Here is a 25,083-nt window from a genome sequence, read left to right on the forward strand (position 1 = left end):
AGATCTTAACATCGTTCAAGACCGAGGGTTAAAATCATTTCTCAGTAAAGGACCTAAATATCGTCCCCCGTCAATTATTATTTGGAATGAGTGTCGTAATATCATCCACGACTCACTCCATACTTACTGTATAAAATGGATAAAACGGGAAAAAGCTGACAAAAAATCTTTGGACTCTTTTTTTAATTCAGTAATGAAGATAGTTGATATACGTATTCAACATTTTAAAGAACATTTTACTATTAACAATAACCACAATAAACCTATTTCTCGTATCAAACATAAACTAAAAGAACTAGCCAAGGAATTTGTTTTTGTCCCGGCCGATAAAGCTGCTAATAATATTATTATTGTTTGACGTAAATTTTACATCGAGGTTCTGAAAAAGGAAATCACCAATTCACCAACATTCCAACTGACTCCATTTTCAGAAAACGAAATCTGTAACAAACATAAACTTTTAGCCACCGCTTTACAAGCAGAGCCAAATACAATGAAAGTCCCTACTATGTATTGGCTTCCGAAGCTACACAAAACCCCTTACAAATATAGATTTATTTCGTCTTCAAGCCATTGTTCAACTACTAAATTGTCTATTATTCTTACCAGCACACTTGGTACAATTAAAAACCTTATAATAAATTGTTCAAATAAGGCCTTCGAAAATAGTGGAATAAATTACTTTTGGAGTGTCAAGAACTCGTTGGAAGTACTTGATAAATTGCATGCTTATATTGGTGATTTTGAATCTGTTCAAAGTTTTGATTTTTCTACCCTGTATACCACATTGCCTCACATTCTCATTAAGAAAAAATTCACACACCTAATTAAATGGGCATTCAAAAAATCAGAATGTGAATATATCTGTTCAAACTCTTTTAGGTCATTTTTTAGTAGCAATAAACAAAAAAACTATGTTAATTGGACATGCTTTGATACTATATATGCCCTTGAATTTTTACTAGATAACATTTTTGTTCGCTTTGGGGATTCCGTATATCGTCAGATTATCGGAATTCCAATGGGGACTAACTGTGCACCACTTATTGCGGACCTCTTTTTGTATTGTTACGAGTTACAATTTATGACAAAAATAAGCAAAGACCCATCAAAACAACATCTGATAAACAAATTTTATAATACTTTTAGATATTTGGATGATATTTTGGCTCTCAATAATGACGACTTCAGTATGTATATTAATGAAATTTATCCTGGTGAACTCACTTTAAATAAAGCTAATACTAACAATGACTACTGCCCTTTCCACGATCTTGATATCTATATCACTAATGGAAAGCTGAATACTAAAATTTATGATAAAAGGGATGATTTTTCATTTCCTATCGTTAATTATCCGTTTTTAGATGGTGACGTTCCCTTGTCACCATCTTACGGTGTTTATATATCTCAACTTGTACGATTCGCTCGTGTATGTAACAATGTTTTAGATTTTAACGAGAGAAATTTATGTATTACTGAAAAATTATTACACCAGGGTTTTCGATATCACAAACTAGTCAAAACATTTACTAAATTTTATCATCGGTATAAAGACATCATTCGTAAATATAGCTCAACATGCAGACATTTTATACGTTCAGGTATTTCACATCCAATTTTTTATGGGAATATTCTTTATAAAGCACAAAGGTGTCAGTATTCACCTCATAAACTTACAAAACCTTTGAATAGACTTATTAAGAAGGGATATAATTACGATACTGTTGTCAAGTCATTAAAGATTGCATATTTTGGCGTTAATATTGAGTCACTGATAAGGTCTTTGCGGTGGAACTAAACACATTTATTCTAAAAACAGTTGTTGGCATGACACGGGTTATTTTCTTCTCATATATGTTATGATGGTATGATACTAAACCCCTTACGGGAAGGATTGTGCCTGATGTTCATATGATGAAATCATAATCTTTCAGTCAGTTTAATTGAAGTCTGGAGCTGGCATGTCAGTTAACTGCTAGTAGTCTGTTGTTATTTATGTATTATTGTCATTTTGTTTATTTTCTTTGGTTACATCTTCTGACATCAGACTCGGACTTCTCTTGAACTGAATTTTAATGTGCGTATTGTTATGCTTTTACTTTTCTACACTGGTTAGAGGTATAGGGGGAGGGTTGAGATCTTACAAACATGTTTAACCCCGCCGCATGTTTGCGCCTGTCCCAAGTCAGGAGCCTCTGGCCTTTGTTAGTCTTGTATTATTTAAATTTTAGTTTCTTGTGTACAATTTGGAAATTAGTATGGCGTTCATTATCACTGAACTAGTATATATTTGTTTAGGGGCCAGCTGAAGGACGCCTCCGGGTGCGGGAATTTCTCGCTACATTGAAGACCTGTTGGTGACCTTCTGCTGTTGTGTTTTTTTATTTTGGTCGGGTTGTTGTCTCTTTGACACATTCCCCATTTCCATTCTCAATTTTATCCTACACAGGATATGTTCCAAAATAACTGATAACAGACTCATACCCAGGATATGTTCCAAAATAACTGATAACAGACTCATACCCAGGATATGTTCCAAAATAACTGATAACAGACTCCTACAGAGGATATGTTCCAAAATAACTGATAACAAACTCCTACCCAGGATATGTTCCAAAATAACTGTTAACAGACTCCTACAAATGATATGTTCCAAAATAACTGATAACAGACTCCTACCCAGGATATGTTCCAAAATAACTGATATCAGACTCCTACCTAGGATATGTTCCAAAATAACTGATAACAGACTCCTACCCAGGATATGTTCCAAAATAACTGATAACAGACTCCTACACAGGATATGTTCCAAAATAACTGATAACAGACTCATACCCAGGATATGTTCCAAAATAACTGATAACAGACTCCTACAGAGGATATGTTCCAAAATAACTGATAACAGATTCCTACAGAGGATATGTTCCAAAATAACTGATAACAAACTCCTACCCAGGATATGTTCCAAAATAACTGATAACAAACTCCTACACAGGATATGTTCCAAAATAACTGATAACAAACTCCTACACAGGATATGTTCCAAATAACAGATAACAGACTCCTACACAGGATATGTTCCAAAATAACTGATTAAGACTCAACTAAGGTTACTGATTCTGTATAATATTCAATAAGTAGAGAAAAAAAGTCGACATAACATGTTTAACCCCGCCACATTATTTATGTATGTGCCTGTCCCAAGTCAGGAGCCTGTAATTCAGTGGTTGTCGTTTGTATATGTGTTACATATTTGTTTCATTCATTTTTTTTACATAAATAAGGCTGTAAGTTTTCTCGTTTGAATTTTTTTACATTGTCTTTTCCAGGCCTTTTATAGCTGATTATGCTGTATGGGCTTTACTCATTGTTGAAGGCCATGCGGTGACCTAAAGTTGTTAATGTTTGTGTCATTTTGGTCTTTTGTGGATAGTTGTCTCATTGGCAATCATACCACATCTTCTTTTTTATATGTTAGTTGCTGTACATGTACTGTGTTACTTTATAGTAAATTAATCAGGTAATCATTGGACTCCTCAGTGTATATTTCATCTATTTTGAACTTGGTCAAGTATGTGCCTATGCAATCACAAATAAAACCTGAAGACTCAATTTTTTTAAATAAATATATATATAATTTAATTAAGAGTTGTTAGTTGTAGTACATATATCAAAGTCAGGTGATATTTGGACTCCCCAGTGTATATTTCATTCAGAAGATAAATTGTATTTTGTCAAGTCTTGGCCACATATAAAACCTGAAGACTCATTTTGTTTCAAACAAATACATCTAGGATTCCATAGTCCATCTCTAAGCAGTACTTTACTCTCCTTTCCATCTTTTGATATTACTATTATTCTATGAGATCCAGTGTCTGCTACAATAATGTTACCATAAGTATCTGTACAAAGTCCAAATGGTCCTGATAAATCCTGTGTATATTGCCAGATCTGTTTACCTGATTGATCAACACAGTTTACTGCTTTACCTTTACAGTCACTATAGATTACTCTGTCATTACAGTAAACAATGAAATTTAGATATGATTCACACTCAACTTGTATTGACTTCAGTGTATTTCCTTCTAAGTCTATAATACGGATTTCATCATCACTCAAACCTACGACAAGAGAATTATCTGATGATGATAATCCCCAGCATTGTTCTTCTAATGTGATAACTTTGTTAACTGTTTCATTCTCTATATTGATGATCTTAATGTCTTGCTTCAAGGGATAAGTTACGCCAATAGTGTTCTGATTGATCTGTGTAACACTCCAGGCTCCACCAGGTATAGGTAAATGTTTCTGTAGTTTTGCATCAGGAGTAAGTAGACTAACTTTGTAACCCCTTTCCACCATTATAAGTCTTCCATCCATCAGACAAATCATGTCACTCATCCCCATATCCATGTTGATCTCTATCTTTTTCTCAATGTTCATGGTCATGTTGTTTATGTTGGATTTTTCTTGTGATTCTACTTGTGCTTTCCTCCTCACACTGGTTTCTTTATTCAAATCCATATCTGTTTTAACAACAGTTAATTCACCTAAGGATTCTAACTTTTTTATTATCTTTTCTGTTTCATTATTTTCCTCCATTTTGATGTTAAATTGTTTTGCCCTGTCGTCATTTTCAAGATCATCTATGTATCGTTGACATTGATGTACTTGTTGTTCAATCTGATGTACTCCTAGAAATGATTGGAGTTTTGAAGTGTGTGGTATGACTATATGTAACTGGTCTTGCATTTTCTTTAAGATTTTCTGTTTTTCTTCAATTTCAGCGATTAAATCTGTGGCTTTTGATTTTTCCTGATTCAAGATGGTATCTGCTTCTTGGTATATCTTCTTCTCTAGGTGTGTTAAATGTTCATCTATTTCATTGCGTATTTTTACAATGAATTCTTTAATGCTTTCATATTCTTGTTCTCCTCTTTTAATGTTTTGTGATTTGTTATTTACAATTTTACCTAAGATTTGTAAGATGGAGTTAATTTCTTTCTCTACAGATTCTTTAGATTTTTCAATCTTGGTTTTCTCCACAATGCTAGCTAGACTTTTTATTCCGGTACATTTCAAATGAGTATTGGATATACATTCATCACAGCAAGGCATTAAATGACTTGGACAGTACAAGGTGAGCTGTTGACCATGTTTGTCACATTCTGTTTTAATAGTTTGGACAGATGGGTTATAACTTTTAATGTCAATAGTCTTATGATCACGTGTTCCTTTGGATCTTTTGTGATGACCAGAACATGTTGAACACAATCCTTCATCACAGTTGTAACACCAGAAGACAGCTTTAGTGTTTACTTTTCCTTCTATACAAGGTCCACATGGAATAGGTTTACTGGATGACATGGCCTGCAAATTTCAAAGATAAAAGTTATTTTGCATTCTTGTCAAGGTTCAAATAGTTAATGGTGAATGATGGTGGTACTCGAAATGAAAAATATAAAAAAAAAATCAAAAGTGAAAACAAACACATGGACGAAACAATGAACAATTGCAAATAATTTAATTTTAGATGTAACACTCTTCTGATTGGCTGACATAATTTTGTTATGAGCCCATAGACATAATTTAGTCATGTGACCGTGACGTCATCAATGTTTTTTCATGGTTTTCTACGATTTAAAATGGAATTTATAATTAAATTAAAAGAAACGACTGTAATATTTTTTCTGTCTATTCGAAATAACATAAAAAATTTGGTGCACACTGTTAAATAACCCATTTCGCGCGTTATTCAGTGTACACCAAATTTTTTATGTTATTTTATTAAAGACAGAAAAAATAATACAGTCATTCCTTAAATATAATGTACAACAAACTAAAAACAGTGAATGACTACAGGCTCCTGACATGGGGCAGGCACGTGTTGGATTCTTCAATGATTGTCGTTTGTTGCTGCTTATTGTGGCCCAAGGACACAGTTATCGTCCTTTGAGTCCCTAGTGTAAACAGTGTATAACTTGCATGTTTTATTTGATATACCTTCCCAATTTATTTCTTGATATTAAATGCATGAAATATTAAGTTGGGGGATGTAATTACATGTCAAAAATTTTTTAGTGCTGAATCTTTATGTTAAGTAGTGAATTGGTCCAGTTCTAAAAGGTCAAATTTTATCACGTCTGAAGCTGTCAAACTGAATTTTACACCCCCTTAACACAGAATTGTCAATATTTTGAGTTAGAGCTGGTAGAAGTTTCTATAATTTTGATATTATTTGTCTCACTGGTAGTACACTACACTGTAAAAAGCTTTTTGAGAAAGAGCAGATGCAATTTTTTTAATTTGAATTTATTGTCTAAAAGAAATGCACTACGAAATAACTGTGTTCTCGGGCCTTGTATTTGATTATCATGCATTAACCCTGTTGTATTGGTCACTAGCTGTGCTTCTTGTTGATTACATACAACAGAATTAGTTTGAATATATAATTCTCAATCAGACAGATAAATGATGGATTACATTGTTGATTATTAAAGAAGTTAGTTCGGTAAGGGCAATATTTGACCCTGATTATAAAGTTCAATGTTACAAGACAAAAAATGTTTTAAGTTGACTTACAGACATGTGAGAAAGTTAAACAGAACTATTTTTGTCAAAGTTTAATTCTAACACGTTCATTTTTTACATCCCAAAAAGGTAAAGATAAGAGATTTTGGTGAAAATCTGCTGGACTTCAACCAAATTAAGGACCATGAAACATTGAGTGCAGGGGTCGACAAACTAAATATTCAAATAAGACATGAAATGCCTTAAACACATTATTTTAAAAGATCTTTGTTGTCTATGTATAATCTCTATGTTTCCTGTCCAATAATATTTGGAAATTTGCCTATTTCTATTGATTTTATTGTAGAAATATACATTTTTTTTAATATGAGTACAACTTGTGAGGTCATAATAAAATGCAGGAATGTAAATTTTCAACAAAATGGTTTATTTCCTATCTAATCACTGTATTAGCTATAATTTTTGTGATATTGCTCAATAAATCCTAGCTTGAAATTTACGCTAAAAAAGGGGGCCATTTTAGGACCTTAGAACCTACTCCTTTGAACAATAAGACATATTTTTTACAATGTATGGACATGATTACATACACATTACTCTGTATTTTATACCTAGTGATTAAATAAAATAACTTATAATTTAACCAAATACCTGTTGATTTTGTAATGACAAAAGATTAGTTCTCTTTCACGGTTTCTTCAATGTCGACCAACTAGGAAGTTATTAAGGACATGTCAATACCTGATTCAGCTAATTATTGAATATTTAAATGACGTAGAAAATAACTGACCCAAAAAATAAAAGTTCAAAATAACCTTTTGTCATAAAGACCTCAGTGGGATTTAAATTTTCTATTAGAGAATAATGGTCTTACCATGTTTCTAAATACAGAAAAAATCTTTGTGGAATCTGGATATACATGTATTTTGTCTCTCATCTTATAAGGTGACCAAATATTTGCTATAACTTTGTATTATAGTGTGATTTTGCTATGGTTTTAACCTTGTCTATATATAGAATCATTGTTTTCTATGCAATACAATTTGTTTCATTTTAGGAATCAGTATGTCAATAAATATTTCAATGAGCTTCACTAATAAACTTAAATATTTTTTTGTTAAATGACTATATTTGGCTTCCACACAAAGTCTAATGTCTAATCTATAAACAAATCCAACCAGTATAATGTACCTGAAAATAATATAAACAATATAATAATAGAAAACACTGTAGTTAAAATTTTTGCCCTGCCTGCCATGAAAGTCATTGAATGTGAAAAAAAGGGATTAATATCTGGAGTCAGCATAATGATAAACTATATGTAAATTTATTAAGCTAAATATTGGGAGGGGGGGGGGGGGGGTATTTAATTTTTTTTAAGGGATTCCTTTTTTTTCTAAATTTATAAAATTTTAAAAAAGTTTGAAGAAGAAATCTTCAATTGCACAGTATTGTGCAATAGGTTTGTTAGATTCTGTGACCACATTAATTTTGTGACAAAAACCTATATTATGTCAAATTTTTTATCACAATCCGAAATTCAGATAGTGTCTGAATATCAAGCTTGAATATTGTGACCAAATTTGCCAACTGTTCAGGGTTCGACCACTGGGGTTGTATAAAGCTGTGTCCTGCGGAGCACCTGGTTTATCATTTTGTTCTTAATTTATTTAATCTTTTACAAAAATCTTCTCCTCTAAAACTACTGGCCCAAATTTAACCATACTTGGCCATAATCATCATTATGGTATCTAGTTTGAAAAATGTGTGTGGTGACCCTGCCAACCAACCAAGACAGCCTCCATGGCTAAAAATAGAACATAGGGGTAAAATGTAGATTTTGGCTTATAACTCTGAAACCAAAGCATTAAGTGCAATTCAGACAGGAGTTAAATTGTTTTGCAAGTCAGGATCTATCTGCCCTGGAATTTTCAGATGAATCTGACAACTGGTTGTTGGGTTGCTGCCCCTGGCTTGGAAATTTTTATGGTAATTTTGCTGTTTTTAGTTGTTATCTTGAATATTATTATAGATAGAAATAAACTGTAAACAGCAATAATGTTTAGCAAAGTAAGATCCACAAATAAGTTAAAATGACTAAAAATATGCACATAGACCAAGGTGAACAACACAGGCTCTTAAGAACCTCTATTTTTGTATTATTGAACATGTTAATAATATTCCATATCAATACATATTGAAGAGCTGATTAATGGGCTACATGTAGTTATACCCTCAAAGACGAAATGTCTACCAGCAATGATGGGCGTTAAAGATTTAAACATCATGCCTTTTGAATAAACTTAAATTATTTCAGTATGCCTTGAACTTTGCTTTCATATCTTATATTCAATTAAAATATTTAGTCTTATAAAAATGGCATTTCTTGTAGCTTGGTGTGAAGACTTTGTTTATTATTTTGTAGATACTTCAAAAATGTCATCGCTGGTGACCTGTTTACGTAGAGCTAGAGTGATGGGTCTTTTAGACAAACAATTGGAATCTGAAGACAGTGTCAACAACCTAATAGATATGTCTGTACTACAACAAGCATTATGTCATATAGATGAACAGGTACTTGTTGTTTATATATTAATTAGAAGAGAGGGTTTACTTCAAAGGAACAGCAATACAATAACAAAATTAGCTAAAAAAAACATGCTGTGATGAAAATTTCAGTACAAGGGAAGTATGTGGGAATAAATGTTAAGACAGGGAGGGATATTTGTATGCCCCATATATGGGCATTATGTTTTTCTTGTCTGTGCGTCCTTTCATCCCGCTTCAGGTTAAAGTTTTTGGTCAAGGTAGTTTTTGATGAAGTTGAAGTCCAATCAACTTGAGATTTAGTACACATGTTCCCTATGATATAATTTTCCATTTTTAATTCCAAATAGAGGTTTGACCATGATTTCACAGTCCACTAAACATGGCAAATGATAGTGTGATTGGGCATCCATGTACTATGGACACATTATTGTTATTATTGTCGAGCCTTCGACTTTAGTCGAAAAAGCGAGACTAAGCGATCCTACATTCCGTCGTCGGCGGCGGCGTCCACAAATATTCACTCTGTGGTTACAGTTTTTGAAATTTTAATAACTTTTTTAAACTATACCAGATTTCTACCAAACTTGGACAGAAGCTTGTTTGTGATCATAAGATAGTATCCAGAAGTAAATTTGGTAAAAATAAAACTCCATTTTCCCGTATTTTACTTATAAATGGACTTAGTTTTTTCTGCGGTGAAACATTACATTCACTCTGCGGTTAAAGTTTTTAGAATTTCAACAACTTTCTTAAACTATCCTTGGTTTGTACCAAACTTGGACAGAAGCTTGTTTATGATCATAAGATAGTATCCAGAAGTAAATTTTGTAAAAAAATAAATCCATTTTTTCCGTGGTTTACTTTTAAAAGGACTTAGTTTTTCTGCAGGGAAACATTACATTCACTCTGTGTTTTAAGTTTTTAAAGTTTTAATAACTTTCTTAAACTATCCTGGGTTTGTACTAAACCTTAGACAGATGCTTATTTATGATCATTAGATAGTATCCAGAAGTAAATTTTGTAAAAAGATAACCCCATTTTTTTCTGTATTTTACTTTTAAATGGACTTAGATTTTCATCCAGTTAACATTACATACAGTCTGCACTTAAAGTTTTCAAAACATTTATTAGATTCATTAAATATCCTAGATTTTTACCAAACTTGGACAGAAGCTTCTTACAATCATAAGATAGTATCAAGAGGAATATTTTTATTGATTTTTTCCTCATTTTTGTTGAGCCTGCAATTTACTGCAAAAGTAGGCCGCTTAGGCAAGACACTGGGTTCTGCGGTACCCTTACAAATTTTTAAAAGATAAACATGCTGAATTATAAAAAAAACTAAAACCATATTGAAGCTGAAGAATGCTGATCTAAAAGTTGTAAAATTCAAGCAGGCTAAAAAAAACTTCTTGAATAATGAAGGTAAACCTGGAAAACATTTAAGAATTGATATGTTTTTTTATGCTATAAGAACTCTTTTGCTGATGTTTGAATACATTCAAGTAAAACCATGATAGAGAAATTCACCTGTATTCAGTTCTTAATCAAGTTTTTAAATGGTTGCAATTTATCGGGGGAAATATGGTAATCTTGCATATTCTACATTCAGAAATTATTGTAAGGTTAACTTTTTATTAATGCGAGTAATACAAATAAGTGGGAATCGCAATATCAAGAACTCACATTCTGATAACTGAAACATAGATCTGTTAGCAGTTTTTTTAAAATCGCAATAGTTAAACTTGCATTTTTGTCCTTTCTATAAAAATCTCAAAAATAAATGCACACAATAATTGCTGAATTTATAGTATTATATTTATATGTTGTAAACCATCATATTTTTATCAATGTGGAAAATATTGAGTGGGTTAAAACTTTTGTTACTTAATGAGAGTTGTTCAATATGTTTCAGGTTAGACTGGATGCTTTTGCCTTTATCTGTGAAAGTAATAAAACCACAGCAGTGGTCAGTGCTTGGGAGGTGCACCTTATTAGGACATTTCTACCATGGAACTTAAATAGTCAGTCACCTGGATTTAGACAACTTCTAGTGTCACAGCTAAAGAAGGTAAAAAATGTCAACTGCAAAACTGTTCAAGCAGAACAAGTAATAGTTTTGAATTTAGCCTCTTCAGAATCTAAAGGCCTAGGTGTAATATCATTGTTTGTACACCAAAATGAAAATAACTTTATATCAATGGTTGAATTTTCATTTTTGGTACATTTCATAATAGTTACATGATTATTTCAAGGTCAAAGGTCATGGTCCAGCAACTTTGAATTAATCAGCAATGCTGCTGGATTATTTTTTTTTTTTTCTGTGGACAGCTTTTGACATATCTGTGTGTCAGCAGTTTATTGTAATTTGTACTCATAGTTGAGATTTTTAAAAGTTCTCCATCCTAAAACTTTTGATTCACTGAACATACTTCAAGTAGTTCTCAATGAATTTTTCTGTATCTGATTTTTCTTTACAGCTGCTATATAGAATGAAGGAAAGTGAAACCATGATGTTACGTCAGATGAAAAAGATGAATAATACTGCTGATGGTCAGGGTATGAATGAGAGACAGAGTCTAAAACAGTACAAGGTTAGAATGTAGATTTTAAAAAATAGTCCTAGTGTCCCCCTGACTGTGGTGTAGCCACCGTACGGTGACCTATAGTTGTTAATGTTTGTGTCATTTTGGTCTTTTTGCGGGTAGTTGTCTCATTGGCAATTAAACAACATCCTTTTATATTTATATTATACAATTATATTGATGCAAAATATAATTGAAGTCATCTATGGGGAGAAGAAACTTCAACTAGTAGGCAGCCCATCAATAAAACAAAACAAAAAAGAGAAAGTTTAACATTGTGAGAAATAGAATTGTCAGTATATCCATTTCTTTAATTCTTTGGCAATTTAACTCTTTCCAGATCCATTATATAAAAACAATTCAAGTGATAAAACTAAAAGCCTGATTTATATATGTAACACAATAAACTAAAACCAATATATTATACTATACAGCAGCAAATGTCAACCAATGTATAATAAACTCCTGTAGTGAGTTTCACAAAAACCTTACGACTAAGATTGATCGTAACTATACTGAATTATTCAAGACCTACAACCATTGTTATTATTTATTTTTTTTGGTGAAATCCACCCCTGACTTGGGATATACACATCACAATGTGGCAGGGTATCTTAACATGTTAACACAAGCCCAACCCTTCCCCCAACAAGCATATTTGTAATACTTAAATGAGATTTGTAAACATGACTTTCTATAAAATGTATTGATACAATCTGTCAACTAAAGTTTGTTTAATATTTTACAGGATTTTCTATCTTGGTTGACCAGACATTTATTTAGCTGTTTACATCCAGGCTCATCATTCCCCAGAAAAACAACATGTCTGACAGCCTTGAACTTAATGGTGGATATATTTGGTACGCCGTCTGCTGAAGGTAATTTTTATAACACAGAAATGTATATGTTGTTTACGTATATATGTGAATAATTATATCTGAATTTTTGTAATGAATTTATCAAAGAAATATTTTCATTAAAGTTTGTGATAAGGGTAAATCAAAATCTGTAACCAACTTCTTGGTCAATTTTTGTATGTACAGTCAAACCTGATTAAACTGGACCCTGAGTAAACCGGTTTCCTGTCCATTCCGGCCGAAAATGAAAGTCCCATATTTTTCCATTCAAAGTCTTTGTTAAAATACCCTTTGTAAACCGGACCCTGTGTATTCCAAATTCCGGTCTAATTATGAAGTCCCAATACTCTTATGGTCACTTGAAAAACACCGATATCACTCAGATTACATTTCTACCTTGACAGGTAAGTTTGTATTTAGCCTATGAAATACTTATTTAGCCTTGAGAATTTAAAGGTCAGTTTATCCCATTCATACAATAGAAGTTTACCTATGAGGGTCAGAATGGGGTTTACAGAATAGAGAATACATGTAATAGCAACAAAAAAATAGAGAAAAGAGAAAATGAACATTAAATAAAATATAGAGAATACTGGGGTGCAAAAGTATAAAATAATAAATGTGCAAAATAACTTGAAAAGGTAACTTTAGTAACTGTAATGCAATACTGATAATATAATGATCAATGTACATAATTGATAAATAATCTTGTAATAAAAAGACTATATATAGTAAAATCATTCTCATGAACATTTTACAGAATGTTAATGAGAGTTATTTTTAAGGCTATTAAACATTTTAAAAGGAAAATGCCATAAAAATTTAAGAATACAGATATTAAAAAACCCATGCAGGTCCTCATGTCATTTACATTGTCAATATGTCATGGTGTGTAATTTGGCTCAAATTTGTGTTAGTGTTATTTTGGATAAAAATATGTTTTATTTTATGAAAGAAAATTTAATGTTTGCATTTTGTAAAAGTTTTAATTAATCTGTTTAATTAATTTTACCTATGCTGTGGCATTAGTACTCGAAATGTCACAGTTTGCTCAAAGCACTTTATTTTGAAATATGAATTGTAATTAACACATGTCACTTTGAAAGTTAAGAATTTTATCAAAACATTACAGGATTAGGCTTTGTCAATTAAAGTATATTTTGCTAATGAGAGTATTATTAACATGTCGAGACATATTTATTTATTTTGGATTTTAGTATAAATATCGTTGGTAAATTTTTGAAAGGCAGTCAGTGTTTCGGAAGCGTAACCTCACACTACTCATGTCATTATACTGGCCCTATAAGACTGTCTACCAGTCTACCAGTTGACTGTGTAGTGTGAGACTAAATTTATCTCTGACTCATAAATTTAACTTTAGAAAATACTTTTGAGAAACTTTTATTTTGAGACTTTAATATTTTGAAATTGAGATTAATTACATTTTATGTTTTAGTAGTTTTGGCATTTATTTTGGATTTTACATTTAAGGAGAAATAGTTTTTTACTTTGGAATTGATATTTAGATTTGATACTTTGTACTTGATTTAGATTATTATTATTATTTGGAATTGTTTACTAATTGATTTGTTATCATCATTCTTTTAAATTGTTACAGTAATTAAATTATGAAAACCTTCCTTGCGTTTTAGCTATGCCTATCAGAACATTAAGTCTAGCGATAGACTGACCCCCTGTCCCTTGGTTCAAGCACAAACGAGTTAGCTCCCCCTTATCTAACAGTGCTCTGGAGGAACCTTGGTGACAGATATGGCGGAGTTGACCCGAGGCATGATACAAATTAGATTCTGAAACTGCATAGCTAGAATGTTGGTTGGCAAAATTCATTCAAAATTATTTAAAACTTAAAATTTCAAAATTGAGACAACAGCAGGAGAGACTATGAGAGGAAGAGAGAACCAGTAGCAGGAGAGACAAGTTGCAGATTAAACAACACATAACTAAAAGATAAGTACATCTTGCCTATTATAATACACTTTAATAACTTTTAAGTGAAAAGTATAGATGTATGTTGATTCTTGGTGTGAATCTGTTAACTTTAGATAAATATTTATTTGTGCAAAAACTTTACAGGAGTTAAAATTCAGTTCAGGAGAAACTGTACTTGTGCAAATAATTTTATACGATCTGGAAATTTGACTCATAGTAGATAGAATTTAACATTTAGTTCAGGAGAGATTTTATTTGCATAATTAATGAATATGAGGAGTAACTTAAGGTAGAGAGAATATAACATAAACAATATACTGACAAAAATTACTTTTAGTTTCAGTTTGGTAATTGGAATAGAAATATCATAATGGGTAGAAAAAGAATTTCAAAAGGATGGTGCTGCCAAAAAGACAGATGTGCCAAGCTTTCCAGTGTAATACCAGGAACAGCAAGTTTCCAGTTTACTACAACCATGGAGAGGAACTTTGTCGAAATTGGACTGGAGGACCACCAAGTGAGATGTTTAGTTGACAGTGGAGCATCTTTTAGCTGTATCAGTCAACATCAGCTGTACCGTCTAAACACCACTACAGCGATACAGAAATCAACGATAAATAGTGCTATAGGTGTCTGTGGAGAAGTGCATGCGATAATTGGTGAAATAGTACTACAGCTATCTTTTGGACAATACAAAATTTACCAGAAATTCCGTATATTTGAAACACTACATGCAAAAGCTATATTAGGATTAGACTTTTTGAGAAACAATAAAGTGAAAACAGATTTGAAAACATGACTTTAACGATACCAACTCAGAAGAATTCAGCAATGAACATGGAACATCAAGATAGTGTAGCTCATGTTACCATAGCAACCTTTCAAGACAATAGTGCAGTTACAGCTTTGGCAGAAACCGTGAATTCAGTGATTTTAGAACCTCAATCAGAAACAATTATACCGGTTAAAATTCCAAAATTTCAAATAGGAAGTACAGTAATTTTAGAACCGTGCCATAAACTTCAGTCACGCTTTTCTATAGCTGGTGGAAAAACAGTTTCAAATATTGATAATAACAACATGGGAATTTACAGACTTTTAAATCCAACAAATCAAACTATCTATTTGGACTCAAAATTACAAATTGCTGTTGCGCAGCTACTTAACTTTAGAAATATTCATGCTTTCAAAGAACAAGATGAAGGATTTTTATGCAGTGTTTTGGAAAGTGAGAAATATTCAAAAAATAACTGTAAAAATGTATTAGCAGACTTAGGGATTAATTTAGAGGATACAGATTTGAATTTGGAGCAACAACAAAAACTTTATAAATTTTTAAGCCGGAACAGAGACATATTTGCCAAGGATTTATCGGAACTTGGTAAAACTGAAATGCACTATCATACCATTCATACAAAGGGGGATAAGGTGGTTAGTTTAGCACCTTATCGTCAATCACCACAGATGCGTGTAGAAATCGAGCGACAACTAGATGAGATGGAGAGACATGGTATAATCGAAGAATCTACATCACCATTCCACAGCCCTGTAGTGTTAGTGAAGAAGCAAAATGGCGAATTTCGTTTTTGTGTGGACTTCCGTGTGCTCAACAAAATAACAGAACCACTTTCATTTGGAATTCCACACATGTCTGACATTTTGGATACTTTAGCTGATGCCAAGCCTGAGCTATATTCAACTATCGACCTTCGTTCAGGATTCTGGCAGGTACCGTTAGACCCTGCCACAAAATACAAGAGTGCATTCATCACACACAAGGGAGTTTATGAATTCAACAGACTAGCATTTGGTATGATGAATTCACCAATGACATTCCAGTGTTTAATGACCAAAGTACTAAAAAATCTAAATTTTAAGATCGCGTTAGTCTACATAGATGATGTTTTAATTTTTTCGAAGAACTTTGAGGAACATTTACAACATTTAAATTTAGTGTTTACCAATTTAAGAAGTGCTAATCTAAAATTACATCCGTCGAAATGTAAATTTGCAAAGAAGGAAGTTAAGTATTTAGGACATGTTATTTCTAAAAATGGAATTAAAGTGAACCCAGAAAACACAGAAAAAGTGAACAATTTTCAAACTCCTAAGAATGCAAAACAAGTGAAAAGTTTTCTAGGGATGGCGAACTACTACAGGAAATTTGTTAAGGACTATGCGTGTATTGCTACACCATTAACATCACTATTGAAGAAAAATATAAAATTTAACTGGACATTGGAATGTCAGAAGGCATTTGATACTCTGAAAAATGCACTTATTTCCGCACCTATTCTAGTGTTTCCAGAATTTGATAAACCATTCATATTATCCACAGATGCATCTGAATATTCAATGGGATATGTGTTAAGTCAGATTCAGAATGGAGTGGAGCATTCCATTGCTTATGGTGGAAGATCTCTTCGGGGTTCTGAACTTAGATGGCATATTACAGAAAAGGAAGCACTAGCTCTAGTGGATGGAATACAGCACTTCAAACATTATTTGGCAAATCAAGAATTCACTGTGTATACCGACAATGTATCTGTTAAGTATCTGCAGAAAATCAAAGACTGTCAAGGTCGTCTAGGAAGATGGAGTTTGCTACTTCAGGGATACAACTTCAAGATTATACACCGTGAAGGCTCTAAGAATACTGCCGATTGTCTATCCAGGCAACAGTACACAAATTCAACAGCACAAGATTCAACCGATTTGGCAGAACATTTGTACAATATTAATGAAAAAGAGTATACTGAAACTGTGTTTTTTTATAAAGGAGAAAGTGAGGAAAATGTAATCGCGAACATACAAGAAACTGAAATTCAAGAACCGGAACTTATGAATTTATCCAAACATCAAAAAGAGTGTCGAGACTTTTCCGAAATTTACAATTATAAGTTTAATAGAGAATTACCAGATGATGCAATTTTAGCGAGAACAATAGTAGCGGAATCATACAATTTTGAAATAGAGGATGGAATTTTAAAACATTTTTATTCAAAGAGGTGTAAACAAGTACCAAGACATGAGCGTTTAGTGAAACAGATAGCTGTTCCTAGAATTTTACGTGACGACGTTTTGAGGTCTTACCATGACTGTATTCTAGGCGGTGGTCATCAAGGTTTCGACAGAACATACTCATCACTGCGTAATAAGTACTTTTGGCCTTCAATGTATGAGGATATTAAACAATATGTTAAGACATGTGAAGTGTGTCAACAATCGAAAAGGAATTATGGTGCTAAACGACCACCTCTTAAACCACAAATAAGTGATGACATATTTAGTAGATGGCATATGGACATACTTAGTGGTCTACCTACAACTCCAGACAAATACAAACATGTACTTTTAGTGGTGGACAGCTATTCTAAGTGGAGTGAAATATTCCCTTTAAAAACACAAGAAGCTGGTGAGGTAGCAGGAATACTGTACAGGGAGATTATCTCACGATACGGAGCACCTAGAGTTCTCATATCAGACCGCGGCAGGAATTTTACGTCGAACCTTGTAAAAGCATTATCTGAAATGTTTCAGATTACAAGACATTTAACGAGCTCCTATCATCCGCAAACAAATGGATCTGTTGAAAGAATGAACTCCGTTATTCTCCAATCTATTCGCAGTTATGCTAAAGATCAGCAAGATGACTGGGTTCATCTATTACCAGGAATCATGATGGCATACCGAGCCACTCCAGCAACTCAGTCAACTGATTTCTCACCATTTTTCTTGTTGTTTGGACGAGAGATGTGTCTGCCGATTGATACTTCTCTCATACCTAAGGAACATTTAGCCCAAGATCATAGGATATTTTTAGGAAGAATTCTGCAAAATTTAGAAAGAACCAGGAAAATTGCATCAGAGAACATAGAAGTAGCCCAAGAGAGAAATAAACGCCAATACGACAAGAATACACAGGAACCAGAATTTAGACCTACCCAAAGAGTTTGGCTATACTGTACTAAAGTTCCTGTAGGAAAGGCTCCAAAATTGCATCGTAAATGGGTAGGTCCATATTATATAACTCTTGTGAACAGATCAAACCACACTTATAGAATCAGAAATTGTGCGAACAACAAAGAAGTGAAGTCACTAGTAACTGCGCATAGGTTGAAGCCATACTATGACCCTAACACTAGACCAACTAATCCGCCTCCAGAATATGAAAATGATGACGATGAGTTAGATCCAGACGAAATAGGTCGACAAGATAACAACAACAGACAACAACAAAATCGAAGACAGCAAAATGGAGACAACAATGATAGACAACAACAGAACAGGGGACAGCAAAATGACAACAACAATGATAGACAACAACCAAACACAGACCAGAGAATTGGTAACAACAACCAGAACCAACCACGCAATCCGCCTGTTGGCAACACCAAACCATCGTGTCAAGATTGTAAACGTGGAAATTGTACTCCATTTAGTGAAGAAAACATTGACCGTCTAATGGCTTCAAATCGAGGTAATGGTACACTATATTACAAAATAAAATTCAAAACAGGACAAACTGAGTGGCATTTTCCATGCAAAATTCCAACAAATATAGTGCGTCAATTTCATGCGGACAGAACAATGAGCGGGAAAAAGAGAAAAAGACCTCTAAATCAAACCAAGCATAAATTCTTTAATAAATCTGACAAACCAGGAAATAAAGAAAATAACGAAACTAGTACCAATTCGCAAAAGGAATCTGTAAATGTGCTATCAACCAATATAAACCCTTCTTTGGATTATTCACAACCTGAAAAATTACTAGCAGTGCGTTTTATAAATCAAAGGGCTTATTTTCTTATTCAAACTGGAATCATTCAGAGGTGGCATTCAATTACATCTGTTCGAAACCATGCTCATAATTTTATCAAATACTTTACAACAATATTTGAGGAGAGATTGCTGAAAGAGAAATTGAACTATCTTCAAGAAAAACACAAAGGAACACTGAAACAGGAATTTAGTAGCTGTGGTCAAGGATTTAAAGTACATGAAGCAAGAGTTGACAATAGTGGAAAAATGGAGTTTTTGTTAAGTTGGATGAACCCAAATATGCCTCCAGAATGGCAGACTTTTGATGAAGTGCCGAATGGGTGCATTGACACTTTCTTAAAAGAGTTAACGAGAGAGTTCCAAAATGAGATAAATCCATGGTGATTTGTTGTAAACAATTTGTGACTCGTTATGACAATGTTTAAAACTTGAAAATAGTATTTTAGTAGCATGTAAATTTATTTAGTTTTTCTAAAACTTTTTTTTTGATGTAGGTAGTTCTAGGATTTAGTGTGAGTGCACGCATACTATTTCTTATTACTACATCTTTTGGTTAAAGTGTCTTGTTTTTTTGGAGATTAACACAAAAATATAAAGGTTGAGAGAAGCTAGCTAGCTGACACTTATTGTATATATAAAAATTTTTACTGGCGCCAGGTTATGTATATAATTGGTAAAGAGTGTATTTAGATATTTTTAAGATGCTAATATGTGAATGTATATATCATGTTTGGGGACAAACATATTGGAGTAGGGGGGAATATGTCATGGTGTGTAATTTGGCTCAAATTTGTGTTAGTGTTATTTTGGATAAAAATATGTTTTATTTTATGAAAGAAAATTTAATGTTTGCATTTTGTAAAAGTTTTAATTAATCTGTTTAATTAATTTTACCTATGCTGTGGCATTAGTACTCGAAATGTCACAGTTTGCTCAAAGCACTTTATTTTGAAATATGAATTGTAATTAACACATGTCACTTTGAAAGTTAAGAATTTTATCAAAACATTACAGGATTAGGCTTTGTCAATTAAAGTATATTTTGCTAATGAGAGTATTATTAACATGTCGAGACATATTTATTTATTTTGGATTTTAGTATAAATATCGTTGGTAAATTTTTGAAAGGCAGTCAGTGTTTCGGAAGCGTAACCTCACACTACTCATGTCATTATACTGGCCCTATAAGACTGTCTACCAGTCTACCAGTTGACTGTGTAGTGTGAGACTAAATTTATCTCTGACTCATAAATTTAACTTTAGAAAATACTTTTGAGAAACTTTTATTTTGAGACTTTAATATTTTGAAATTGAGATTAATTACATTTTATGTTTTAGTAGTTTTGGCATTTATTTTGGATTTTACATTTAAGGAGAAATAGTTTTTTACTTTGGAATTGATATTTAGATTTGATACTTTGTACTTGATTTAGATTATTATTATTATTTGGAATTGTTTACTAATTGATTTGTTATCATCATTCTTTTAAATTGTTACAGTAATTAAATTATGAAAACCTTCCTTGCGTTTTAGCTATGCCTATCAGAACATTAAGTCTAGCGATAGACTGACCCCCTGTCCCTTGGTTCAAGCACAAACGAGTTAGCTCCCCCTTATCTAACAGTGCTCTGGAGGAACCTTGGTGACAAATATATAGGACACATCTAGTAAAACTGGTTTTAAACTAAACATCTGGTCAAACTGGTTTGATATAACTAATAGTTTCTTGCCCTAGTTGTATATTTCACAGTGACCTTATGTGTTTGTGCTAAGAGTACATTGTAATGTCATATTTATTGATTTTCTGTTGGGACATGACCTAAATTGTAAACATAAAAAACAGTGACCTGAGATTTCAACTGATATTAGTATAATAAACAATGATAAATTAATATTTGGAATTTTATATCCTGGTTGATGATGTTTTTTTGGGACCAAGTCACCAAGATGTTTCTTCATTCTAGTTTATATGATTATTTTAACCTTCAACATTGTTCAATGCACATTCAGGTCTCATTTAAAATATTTTGCAACTATATAATAATTTGTCAGATTTGGTGTAAACTAAAGACAAGACAGTGTTTTAGATAACCTGCAAGCATAGTCTATTTCTATAACAGTCAAGCAGATTTTTTTTTTTTTAATATCTGAAAAAAAAACTACCATGTAAAAAAATATATGCAATTTAATATAACCTTAAATAACCCCTAAAACTCAACATTAACAGATTTTTAAGAATTAAATCAAGATGCACAAAGTTTTAAGTATTGGTCAGAATATAGGGTTCTTTTGTACTTTAACAATATCACAATAACAATAAAGTGACCTTAATTTTGGACAAGGTAAATGGCATGAAGCCAAATTTATCAACTTCTATTGTATGAATGGGATAAACTGACCTTTCAATTCTCAAGGCTAAATAAGTATTTAATAGGCTAAATACAAACTTAGATGTGCACTGGGGTAAAGCTGATGACCGTAACTGCATTCACGGTCATCCCAAGATGTCGGATGAAAAATTAGGTCAGTTTTTTTATTGTCTGTTAAGGTGTTTCTTCATCATTTTCTTTACAAAGCATACTTTGATACGATGTAAATTTATAAAAGATTCACACGGAAGTCACAAATCTCTACCGAGGAACGTGTATAAAACGCGAATTTGGATTTGAAAAATTCGCTAGGATGACCGTAAATCGTAATCGAGATGACCGTAACAGGATTAGCGATTCATAACAAGGCTGACCGTAATTGGTTAAAAGATGACCGTAAATTGTTAAGGATGACCGTAAATTTAAAAGGATGACCGTCAATTCTAAGAAATATTCATATTTGTATTCATAACTGTTTGTCGAGTTTGTCTCAATAGGGGTTCTTTTATCGGTTATAAATATGTTTTATCAATTTCTTTTCAACTATTTGCCGTATTTAGAGTTTATGACAATGATAGTAAATTGCATATTTCTCGTAAATAATTAGATATTTAAAGAATGACTGTAATATTTTGTTTCTGTCTATGAAGAAATAACATAAAAAAATTAAATTATTTATTGATAACAACGTTAAAATTGGAATACAAATCAAATATTTTATTTTTCCAATCATTGTCCCAAAGCGGGCATTTATACAATTACCAATAATGAAAGTATATGCAACAAACATTGAAAATTATATAATTTGTTCATCTGTATAGGAGACACCAATTCAAGGGACGGTGCTGTAGGATGTACTGTTGATTGCGATAGGCAATAACAGCAATCCTCCTCGTGTCAGAAGCAGATGAACACAAATAAACAGAGAAACTGAATCCTGTCACTTAAAAAATATTTTTTTAAATAACAACAATAACTAATTTTGCGAAACATGGAATATAAATCTGCTATTTGCAGTGTTTAACCAAGAATATACACAACTCTTTTCATACAGTTGATTTCTCACAAGACAGCAGCCGTAGCAATTTCTCTTGGGAATTTAAGTTAATGAAATTGGAACACGATTCAGATGTGATATAAATAGTTTCTGTCTTCGTTATATTTTGTGCAATAAAAGAGAAAATGAACTTCATTTTCAATATTACCAGAATTACATTGCTGACATACGGTCTAAGGTTTGGAGGAGTATCCTGGTATCGTTCTATTTTAATCTGCAAATTGTAAGATGAGACCCTCAATTTTGTTAATGATATCCTACGCTAAAATTTTGTTAAGATATTTATAAAGATACTTTTCGAAACCATAATTATCCTTAACTGTCACATAAGTGCAGAGCTCTCCTTCTGATTTCTTGATCAGTTGATCCTTCCCAAATTTGTATGCACGTCTCTTTTAATATTTTCCTAATGGTATTATTTGAAATATTTTTCCCATCATTTATAGATTTGCAAAACCAGGAAGAGTTTTTTTTAAATGTGTTGGAGAAAGCTCTACTATGACGATTTATACTGCGAATATAGAGATTTGAATGCTGGTATGCATCTTGTTATAAAGGAAATTATTTTTATTTTTTAGTCTAAGCCAATAATTCAAAACAGACCTCACTAATTAAAAGTACAGTGGAAACCGACCAAGTTAAAATAAGGCTGCACAATTTGTGTTTTTATTTGTGCCGACCAGAATGAATTTACAAAATTTACTGTGTAGCTTTTCACAAGTTAAATTTGAATACATTTTATCCATGCAAATTAGTTGGTTTCCATATCTAAATTTTGCTATCAAGGGATTGAATGAGCTCCAAATTTTACTTCCATATAGAGGAATAAGCTTAATAGCATGCTCAAAAACATGCATACAGTACTTGTTTATTTAGAGATAATATGCCTATTAAAATTTACATGGTCTAGAGATTTTTCAAAATAGTTGGGAAGGTCATTGATGAAAATCTTAAACAGGTTAGGACTTATGTTATCTCCTTGTATAACTCCAAACTGTGTAGGGAAGAATATAATACAAATTGACAGCGATGCGACGAAAAGTTGAAGAAAAAAAAACATTGATTAAGCATAAGATTATCCAGCGGAATCAGATTAAAATCTTAACAGCTGCTTTGAAATATACAAACAGTCCATTGACAACACCGGATCAGATGGAACTGCAAAATGTATTCGGCATTCAGATGGTTTGACTGAGATTAAACCTTCCGTAACAAATGAAAAGCAATATGTTCAGTACAAAATATTCCATTAGATAAGAATTTCAATACGGAAATGAAGTCTTCGTATCGCCCTATCTCTTTTAGTTTTGCTTCAATATTTGGCAATAGTTCATAAATATAAAAAAAAGATGTGGTATAAATGCTAATTAGACAACTCTCCAAAAGACAATTCTCCACTGGAGACCAAAATGACACAAAAATCAACAACTATAGGTCACCGGACGGTCTTCATCAATGAGCAAAGTACATACCGCATAGTCAGTATACAAGGCCCCCTAAATAACAATGTAAAAGAAATTCAAACGAGAAAACTAACAACCTAATAAAGTTCATTTTTAATTCCGTTGGACACCCTTCTTGAACATAATCGCCACTGACTTTAAAATTAAAGGAACATCTTTTGAATGCTATAGTTAGTTCTTCTAAATTTATAATTTGGTTTTCACTTGTATAATTTAGATTTTTTACGGGTGCCCTCCAATAATATATATGCAACACTATCGTGCAAAGCAGGTGCAACATATATACACCTGTTTCCTTTGGTTAAAAGTTACAGGCAGGTTAAAATGTTTACATAGTAAGCACATTGTTTACAAGATAGCTCATGTTCAAAGCTAGCAAGATTCCTCTTTCATTCGGATACGATTTAATACAGTTGGTGAACTATGTATTTGAAGCGGATATCTGTTAGAATCGATGGTCATCCTTTATAAATTACGGTCATCCTTTACAAATTACGGTCATCTTTTTACCAATCACGGTCATCCTTGTATTATGTTACGGTCATCTTGAAAATATTTTACTACGATTTACGGTCATCTTAGCGATTTTTTCAAATCCAATTTCCTTTTTCATACACATTTCTCGGTAGTAATATGTGATTTCCGTGTGATTCTTTTATACATTTACATCGTACCAATGTATGTTTTGTGAAGAAAATGCTTTAGAAACACTTAAACAGACAATGCAAATACTGACCTAATTTTTCATCCGACATCTTGGGATGACCGTGAATGCAGTTACGGTCATCAGCTTTACCCCAGTGGATGTGAAGGTAGAATTGTAATCTGAGTGATACAGGTGTTATTCAACTCACCATAATAACATTAATTATTACCTGTCAAAACCAGTTTGTCTTATTAATTTCAATGATCGATATGCAATCAAAACATATTTT

At 32.4% G+C, this 25,083-nt stretch overlaps 2 protein-coding genes across 2 annotated transcripts in view; one reads left to right on the top strand and one right to left on the bottom strand.

Annotated features, from left to right (window-relative positions):
• LOC134709808 (tRNA (32-2'-O)-methyltransferase regulator THADA-like) overlaps positions 1-25,083 on the top strand; it is a 92,275-nt gene that overhangs the window by 57,437 nt on the left and 9,755 nt on the right. The window contains exons 14-17 of the mRNA XM_063569947.1: positions 8,960-9,108; positions 11,000-11,155; positions 11,565-11,678; positions 12,418-12,547. Coding sequence (XP_063426017.1) covers positions 8,960-9,108; positions 11,000-11,155; positions 11,565-11,678; positions 12,418-12,547 — 549 coding nt within the window. The remainder of the gene's footprint in view (positions 1-8,959; positions 9,109-10,999; positions 11,156-11,564; positions 11,679-12,417; positions 12,548-25,083) is intronic.
• LOC134709956 (uncharacterized) lies at positions 3,658-7,313 on the bottom strand. Its single transcript, XM_063570081.1, has 2 exons — positions 7,186-7,313; positions 3,658-5,373 (listed from the first exon to the last, which is right to left on the bottom strand). The coding sequence occupies exon 2, from the start codon at positions 5,368-5,370 to the stop codon at positions 3,712-3,714; it is 1,659 nt and encodes a 552-aa protein (XP_063426151.1). The 5' UTR covers positions 5,371-5,373; positions 7,186-7,313; the 3' UTR covers positions 3,658-3,711.

The sequence above is a fragment of the Mytilus trossulus genome, chromosome 3 (assembly GCF_036588685.1).
Source record: "Mytilus trossulus isolate FHL-02 chromosome 3, PNRI_Mtr1.1.1.hap1, whole genome shotgun sequence".
NCBI classification, from domain to species: Eukaryota; Metazoa; Mollusca; class Bivalvia; order Mytilida; family Mytilidae; genus Mytilus; species Mytilus trossulus.